The following is a 9,621-nucleotide window of genomic DNA, read 5'->3' as shown; positions in this document are numbered from 1 at the left end:
CTATAAAAATGAATAGTGGTGTAAGTGGATATGTTGGTCAGTGGTGTTTATATGTTAGCACACTGACAGTTCTGATTGCTGTAAAAAATTGAATGAGGAGTCATACAGCCATGTCACCCTCAAACCAAAAATAAGCTATTCATTTTAGAGCTGTGCTTTGACATGAAGACAAATTGAAATAAAATAATGTATGCAATTTATATTAATACACTAGAATTATTTACCTGGAAATTACAGTTTTAATGTGTTCATGGTTATTCTATGGTGTATTCAAGACAAAAATAAATATGCATAAAAATAACCACAAAGAAAATGAAAAATAAGTATGTTACAGAGACCTTCCCTGTTATCTAATCCTCTATTCTGGTAGAAAGGCTTATATTGCACTGCTCAGAAAATTCTTGCAAGTAGCGTGGGAGTGTGGAAAGGTCAGTGCTTTCCAAACCCAAACAAGAGACATATCTGACCCTGCAGTGTACAAATTTTGCATAGATCAGAGACTGGAGATAGGAAAAATGCAGAGAGTTTGTCTTTTGCATAGCAATGATCCACGTGTAGGTTGTTTTATCCGGTGTAATATGTAAAGCTTGTTAAGGATGACCTCCTGAAAGGTGTCCTTCTTAACTGATTCAGACTTCATTTAATCCACAAAATTAAGGTCACCATCTGTGGCTGCATTTATCCACTTTCATTTTCAGGTGTCATTAGGTGTGTAATGTGTCGGACCTGTGTTATTTTCTTTACTGCTGTCTTCAGGAGTCTCTTTAGATCACGGAAGGGTATTTCTTCCCTAAAAGTATAAATAAAAACAAAAACAACATTATTGCAATCAGAATTAAGCGTTTTCCATAGGACAAGCTACATAAAGATGAAACAAATAAGTCCCCTAGAACAGAAATACAACTTTATATCTTCTTGATAAAAGTGGGTTTTGTCAAGCAAATTGTTCTGCTTTGATGAAACAAGTTTATGTTTATAAAAACAGATATGTTTCATTCATGGATTTATGTAACAAGCATTATTATAATATGTTATCCTTGTCAATGTATAAAGAATGATAACAAAACTGCCATATTGCTTATTTTTGTTTGGGAATATTTAGAAATGCTTTAAAGATATGGCAATAATCATTAACTAAATGATCATACTTTCAATGCTTTGACATTTGCTAGGCCCCAGAAATGCATTCTCATCTAGCAAGATCAATTAGAACTCAAATATATTCCAACATGGTTTATTAAGGTACATTTCAAACAGACATACTTTATTGTCAGCATGTTTATTTAAACCAGTCCTAACTTAGCTTTCAATATTAATTATTATTTTTTAATATTATAATTAAATAGTGCTGTCACTCTCTCTGGCAATCAAAAGTAAGGCCAAATTTCATTGAAGCAGAAAGGCCCCTCTTACAATGAACATGATAGCAAATTCTCCACATTTCAGTAGCTGTCACCTACTGACATATTAGGATTTCAGAAATCTAAATTATTAATTTATTAACGCATTTAGTTTATAGAAATAAGGTAAAATGCTAGTGGTTTAAAAAGTACAAAGTACAAGGGCCAGCAGCCTTTGTAAAAAAATAAATATATTTCAGGAGAATCATAAGATCAATTTGTTACCAGTGAGTTTAAAACTGACTCTAGTTTGGTGTAAACTATCCAATCAACTGTAAATCTTTACAAACAAAACTCTACATTTTGTTGTGTTATTTTTCAGGACTTTGGTTTAGTTTAGCTTTACTATACCTTTTCCTGCTTGTTTAGAACTGGATAAATATTGAACATTTGATCATTTTGGGACCTAAGAAAATGAATGTTCTAATCAACAATGTTCATGCCTTGGAAAAAGCCTACAAATTATAGTTTACCAAGTAATTTCAGGGCTTAGTTTAGCATTTTCAAGGTATGTGAATGATTTACTCTTTAGGCTGATTAAATATTAGTAAATCTGGAATGGGCCTATTATGGACAAATTTCTAATATACATATGAATTCCAATAAAAAAATGCAATTGTACATTAAAATCCTATATTCATAAAGTTACTTTCCATTTCTATCACTGAATCATGCCATTCTGATATTATCAATATACATTCATCTTTAACCTCTGGCTGGGAATTGCATATATGGAATGGCATTTGTTGATATCTTACACTGGCTTTTTAAATTTGTTAAAAAAGGAAGTAGAGGTGCTCATTAAGGTATATTAGATCCTAGAAGACATTTACATGTTTTGCTGCTTGGTTAAGAGAGTAGTTGTAGTTTTTAATGTAAAGAAGGTGCACAGTATAGTCAAGAGACATTTAGTGTGTATGAGAAACAGCCATTGAAAGATTAACCAGGCTGGATTAACCCTTGACAGCACGTTAATTACCAATAAATTTACATTTAAATTAAATGGGTTATTATATCTGAAATATTGAATAACCCACCCATTATTTAATATCTCCTAGAACAGGGGTGCTCACAGGTGGATCGCAATCTACTGGTAGATCACAAAAGGCAACGAGAGTAGATCGCGGAGCCCTGCTATTCAAAATGAACTCTATCGTGCACAGGAGATAAGTCCAAGTTTTTATTGTTGGTAGATCATTTTGACTTGGTCATTTTAAAAGTAGCTCGCAAGCCAAATAAATGTGGGCACCCCTGTTCTAGAAGCTTCATACACAAGATCTGGTTTGGTATTATTTTCTTAGAGTATTACTCTGTGTGTTTCAGTACAGAAAATCTCAGATAAGAGTCCCTTGAAATGGCCTCCAAATTTCCTAAGAGATCATACAGAGCAGACATCCAAAAACTAAAACACTGGATGAGTCCTTCAAAAACAACAAACATTAAATATCCATCATGATCAATGATCTTGCATTTTGGAAATTATTTCATAGTTACCTTGTTAATTGCTTAATTTTGGTGAAGTCAGTATATCTTATAAGCAAACCTATTTCTTTCAGTGCATTACAGGATTCATTGACATTATTGCACAGTTACATTCCATTTGCAGAAAGAAGAACAGCTTGACATTCTAGTAAGCATTAACTTAGAGAAAAGATTAACATTTAGAGGACAAAGATATTATATGAAATTCGTTTTCCACCCTCTGTGTATCACTACTATGTGTAAACCAGAAATAATATATCTTCAAGATGCATTATGTCAATTTTCTCTATTTTACATCTTTATAGAACACGTGTTAACCCTTGAGAAACATACCCACAGATCACCCTACCAAAATGTTCCACAGTTTCCATATATTCTTCTTTTCTGATTTCCTCAGACATTCAGACACTAATAATTGGTTATTTTTGTTTTTACTATAAGTTAAACTGTACTCAAGACATTTTAGGAACTGAATTAAATTACTTTGGATCTCAAGCAAAATCATATTTTTTTACAATGTGAATCTAGATTTTATCCAGGATTTAAATTTATTGAGTAAACCAATGATTAATTATAAACTGCCCCAAACTGACAAAGCAACCATTCTTGGCATACTGTGAATTGTCATGAGCTAGCTCATACTTAAATAAAAATAACTTCTCATTACTTGAGCAACAATCATGCCTCTGCTGGGATCTAGTGTCTGACTTTCTGAAAGGCCACTGCTTTCACACATGTAGACAAGAGCATTAACTCATTGTGCATTCCTTTCTTTCTTTATGACATGGTTTATGTGTCCTCTCTTGAGCCCTACTATCCCCCTCCCTGTATCTGTGTGAGTGCTCCAAAAAGCAAGACAAATGTTTGTACTTTTGGTACTGCAGAGAAAAGAAGGCAAAAAAGCCAACATTGCATATTTCAGGAGGGAAGAAAAAAACAGGGCATGTTTTATAATTTGATATCTCATACCTGTTGTAGCTTTATTTTTTTGGATCTTTTTCAGGATAACAATATACCTATATTTAGCAGCTTGGAAATCAGTTGGCCTGATTTATTAAAGTTCTCCAAGGATGGAGAGAACAGACTATTATAGGAGAACATAGGTGATCCAGCAAAACTGGAATGGATTTCCTCAAACTTGTTCACTATTAGATGGCAAATACTTTCAATCCTGGACCAGATCCATTCCAGTTTTGCTGAATCAATCAGTGTCCCCTTAGGAGTCTATCTTCTCCAGTCTTGGAGAGCTTTATTAAATCAGTCATATTGTCTCCTATCACAAATAAAATAAATTAAATATATATGATACATTTACCAGTGGGTGTACATATAAAACAAAATGGGAAGGAGATTTGGTAAGAGGACCTACATACTCTAAAACAGGGGTGCCCAACAGGTGGATCGCAATCTACCAGTAGATCACAAAGGCAACGCGAGTAGATCGTGGAGCCCTGTCTTTCAAAATAAATTCTACAACACACAGGAGTTATTAGGTCCAAGTTTTTATTGTTGGTAGATAATTTTGACTTGGTCATTTTAAAAGTGGCTTGCAAGCCAAAAAAGTGTGGGCACCCCTGCTCTAAAATATAACTTTTTACATTCATAATCAAATTCATGAACAAAACAAAAAACCTCTGGAACCATTCCTAATATAATTTAGTTTGACAATCCAGTGTGCAATTATACTATAAACCCAAGTAGTGCACTGTGAGAAATTCATAGGTCATTTAATTTGTTTTGTTAAAGCCTACCTTTATTATAAACATTTTGTATACATTCAACATAATAATGCATGTTAATAGAACAATTCAAAGACATAGCTTCAAAAACACCAAACAGAGGTCATTTCCAACTATATAAAGAAAATCCAAGCGGCCACCTCAATGCTTAGAATGTGGCCTAGTTGTTTGGCTGTTTGCTGCAGGATGGGCCTGCAACAATTTAGATGAATTCCTTTGGTTTAAAATTTGTCTTAAGCATAAAGTATCAAATAGGTCATATATTCGGTAAGTCTAAATATAACTAAGGTATACATCCAACCTTATTGTAATGTAAATTCACTTCTAGATGGAGGTAGTCATACTTTAATAAAATAACATCTTTTTTGTTGGATTTTCCATCTAGCTGTAAATTCATCTTGCTTCCATTTCAAGAGCCCTTTATAAAAATATTTATGTGGAGTTTGGTGTGCCTAATCATTGGTAGTCGTATGTTTCTTGGAAATCTCCCCACTTTAGTTATATGTTCTAACCTTTATTGTTTCTCTTTTAAAGAGCACAAGCTAACACTAGAAAAATATTTTTAGTGCATTTGACACACCAAATATTTTTCTGAGCTATAACAAACCTTTTGTTACGAAGACCGTTGAAAAATTGGATCAACAACAATGGGAGTGAGGTCTACTACAGTTGTGAAATATGTATAAAGTTAAAAGAATTAAAGAGATTAAAAGTTGACAAATATGTGTAAGCCACCAAATGGTGTCCTACTTTACTAGCTACTTAAAGGTACCTAGAGACATCAAATAGTATTCCAATCTGTTACTCATTAGAAATGATCTAATGCCCACATATCATGTCTATAGCATTGTTAATGCAGAAGCCCCTGGGATATTAAATCTGGACCACATAAAATTATGCAGCGTGGAGACCTACCAATCCATTTAGTTTTTCAGTTTTAGGTAGCCTCTATGCCTAATATAACATTAAAGAAAAAAATGAAAAATGAAATAAAAAGTGGGTGTTCTTTGTCAAGATGAAAACTTTGACAAGGAAAATTTGTGCTGGACCCAAAAAAACAAGTTGTCTGGAAGCAGGAGGAATTTTCTACTATGTGAAAAACCCATAACTAGCAGGAGTCAAAGGCACTGTTTCATAAATAAGAAAAAAAAATCATTAATTTCTATAGGCAACACTATAGTACTGAGCCAGTTTTCTTTACTGCAGGTTCATGAATCAGCCCTAAAGAGTTTCCAGTTTTTCTCCTCCTTCTCTAAAACAACAATATCAGTGACACAAAGGTTGATATTTGTTATGTTCCTTATTTGTAAGTAACCCAGACTAGAGATACTTGTAGTGGAACAAACTTGATTGGCCAAAAGTCTCAATGCTGCTGATCGTTGTCCAATATGCTTTACACCAGCAATCAGAATCAGCTCCTCTGTTCTTTTCTCAGCTAGACGGATCTGTAAAAGCTGAGAAAACAACAAGAGATATTGTGGACAGTCAATTTAAAGCACCAGCTCCTCATGCTTGATGTCTCAGAATATACAAACTGCATTGAACATACCATTAAGTGGTTTCTTAGATCTTCCTGTCTTCATCCAAGGTAGGCTACAAATTTAGGTATTGTGCTTTCTTTAAATTGTATAGAAAAATACAAACAGGACAGAAGAACTGCAGGAGCGGTCACTAGACAAGTTACAATGTTATAATTGATATTCTCTTTGGTTCTCTCACTCATATTGACTCATATTTAGCTCTGATGGTTATTAATATTTGTTTAGGTCATATTTGGCCTTTTTTAAGGGACTGGTGCTTTAATTAAAATAAAGTTTTCTCCACTATCCTTTTCTTTGCCAATAAACTTAATACTGGTGTTGGCTATTTGAGCAGGATTGTCTTTTGGCCAACAAGAAGACAATCAAGATAAAGGTCAAACTCAAATTTTTTCATTGAGTACATCATGAATGATCATGCATTAAAAAGAAAAGGCGCCATTAGATTGCAGGAGAACTGGTTTGAGCAATGACACAGGTAGCATGTAATGTTATACATTTTCATGCATAACATTACCTCAGATATTCTTCCTTGCAAGTTGCTTTTCTGCTTTTCTTCGTTTGAAAGCGGCTATCTCATCCTGCAGCAAACCATGACCCATTTGCCTGTGAACGATATCAAAATAGTGACGTAAAAAAAAAAAAAAACACAGTTAGGTGGGTAGCAAGAGGATATCCTGCTCTGGGACCACATGGTCTCTCCGCTTACCCTGACTTCAGCTCTGGTGGGACAGGTAACGGTTTTGTAAAACCTTCTTTTCCAACCAGCCAGAATGTCTCTTCAACACCTTTACCCTTATCCAAAAGAGACAAAGCACAAAATTACCAGAAGGCTTTGGAGGAACTCCGTTGTTCCACCAAAGATGGGCGAATAAGCTTTCATTCCAATAAAAAAAGACACAGCAATACATAAGTCTACATTTTTGACAATCTAGAATCAATTTCTGCATACTCAGAAACCACATTAGTTAAAATAATCTTGTAGTGAGTTAATATGGAAGCCACCATTTTTGAGCACTCATTCTGAAAATGCCAGTTACCCTGCTGTCATGTTATTTCAGTTGTTTCAGAACATTTTAAAGCACTGACCCTAAACAGATTTATAGATCAGGAGTTCTGACTACAGACTAAATCATGAAGCCAGAGCAGAACCCAGATAGTCGATATTTTTAAAGGAGATCATGGACAGCAGCCATTGCATTTCTTTTACTGCAGGTTTCCTTTAACAAGACAAACATTTTCTTACACACATAGCTAGAAGTGTATTTTTAGGCTATATTTTCATTGCCATGTGATATATAAAGTAAAAATGTTTCCTAATTACAAATTTATCTCCCAAAGGCACATCTATCCTTTACCTTAATATACTTTTATATAAATATTATATATATATATATATATATATATATTCTTTTATTTATAAATAAATAAAAAGAAAATGGCGTATGGTCACATTATGATTATCTTGTAAGATTTGTAATAACAACTTATTGTAATGACTAAAATCCTCTGATCTATTTGGTAAAACTACCCGCATTTGTTTTCTTTTTCACATTTATATATATTCACATTATAGTTACAAGAGTTGCCTACTTGCCTAATACAATCAGCATGATTTTCCACCCCATTCCGTTTTCTTAATTTGACTTGGTATTTACAAATGAAAAAACACTGCTAATATGGATGATGAAATATGGTTCTAACAACTTCCTTATAATTAAAGTTAGCAACAATCTTGTTTTATAACAATTCATAAAATAAATTAACCTGCAAGCCTTTATCAAAATTAAAAAAGAATTCTTCCAAGAGACTAATAAAGCATTATAAAGCCTTTACCATGTGGTCAGTACTGAAGGCAACCTAGAGCTAAGTTTCCTCCAGGAAAAAAAACAAACATGAAAAGCCGCCTTTTACATATCATTATGCATATACCACAGGCAGACCTATTGTCATTTACATGTATATACCACTAGCAAAATAAAAAAAAATATATCAAAGAGATATACCTAAGGGGGTAACATCTTAAGCAACGCATTTCCTACAATAGATTTCTAAATAAAACTCTGATCGATATATAATGGTCATATTTTGTACATTAGCAAGCATCTGTCTGTGAAATTACATTTTAAATCTTACAATTCCTTAAACACTGGCCTAGGCACAATTCAATTAAATGATATCTTACAGGGAGCACAGTATGTCTTACCTTCAGCTCTGTCCTTCCTCTTAATTCCAGTATGTATCCTTCATTTAAAGATCTCAGTGTTTTCACTGTGCTCTGATTGACATGGATTCGATAGGCTGGAGTGAAAAACAGGCATTAAATTAAAGCATTTTCTGCCATTTCTTCTCATTAGCATGAATTACTATAGTTGTATCACAAAACCACCAGCATTGCTAATATCAACCAATTGTGGTCAAGATTTTTCCCTAATTTACAAATAATAGGAAACATAGGAAACAAATAAAAGTTGTAAATGACACAGGCCCTTTTTTGTAAAATACATTTACATGAGGCTTGGTTTTCCAGTGCTCCAATTGACAGAATGATAGGAGGTTCAGGGACCTGGAATGCTGTGCATTTGGAGCCCGCATTTGGCCAGGGACCTATTTTGTCTAAAATTACTGTTGCTCTCAATAGTTTGTTTGTTGGGCCAATTCCTTTGGAACTGCACATTTATGTATTATACATTTAGTGTCCTTTAGACAGGCAACTAATTTAAAGAACACCTTATAAATCTGAAATTACCAAAAGTTCCATGCCCAAAGATCTGTTTTAGTATTATATTAAAATGTTCTAATAGGTTAAAAAATTACAAATTAACAACAAAAGTAACAATAGGCAAAAAAAAAGAAAATGTTTAAACAAATATTTAAAAAAAAAACTAATTATATATTTTATTTTTTATGGTTTATGACATGTTAGTAACACTTTTAGAGGTATAAAAGAAAAACTCACCTATTTAGTCATACCTAAAAATTGATAATTACATTGGTAAAACACTATGACTATATATAAGAAACATATATGCTGGTTTGTCTTGAAAAAAAAGTTTTTGGGGATAAACGTGCCACAGTTTAAACAATAATACACTGCACAAATAATTTTATGTCTTTTTATAGCTATATTTATTTACCTATGTTACATAGGTAAATGAGTGTGAAATCACTCAGACATATAAAAATGGCATATGATTCTTATGGCATATGAAAGAATTACCAAATGAAAAAAGCTTGTATTTAGGGTAAAGTTCAATTGTCTTTTTTACATTACCATTAAAAAGTCCTAATAAGACATAAGAATATAGAAAATATGTGGAAAATGGCAGGTAAATGTGGAGGAGAAAGTGTGACTTTTCTCCTCCCTCTTTACATGTCATTTTCCACATACTGTGATTTATATAAGACTGATAAATATTCTCTTATAAACCATGTCTGTATTTGTGGGGGGCTTAACATTAT

General features: G+C 33.1%; 1 protein-coding gene across 1 annotated transcript in view; it reads right to left on the bottom strand.

Moving 5' to 3' along the window:
• Positions 1 to 216: 216 nt before the first annotated feature.
• The window catches only part of GUCY2F (guanylate cyclase 2F, retinal), a 66,921-nt gene continuing 57,516 nt past the window's right edge, over positions 217 to 9,621 (bottom strand). The window contains exons 16-19 of the mRNA XM_072431521.1: positions 8,366 to 8,460; positions 6,869 to 6,954; positions 6,677 to 6,765; positions 217 to 790 (exon numbers count right to left, since the gene is read on the bottom strand). Of these exons, the coding sequence (XP_072287622.1) occupies positions 6,678 to 6,765; positions 6,869 to 6,954; positions 8,366 to 8,460 (269 nt within the window). The 3' untranslated portion in view covers positions 217 to 790; position 6,677. The remainder of the gene's footprint in view (positions 791 to 6,676; positions 6,766 to 6,868; positions 6,955 to 8,365; positions 8,461 to 9,621) is intronic.

This window comes from Pyxicephalus adspersus, chromosome Z (assembly GCF_032062135.1).
Source record: "Pyxicephalus adspersus chromosome Z, UCB_Pads_2.0, whole genome shotgun sequence".
Classification (NCBI taxonomy): domain Eukaryota; kingdom Metazoa; phylum Chordata; class Amphibia; order Anura; family Pyxicephalidae; genus Pyxicephalus; species Pyxicephalus adspersus.
The sequence above is the reverse complement of the archived record's forward strand: the minus strand, read 5'-3'. Positions and strand labels throughout refer to the sequence as shown.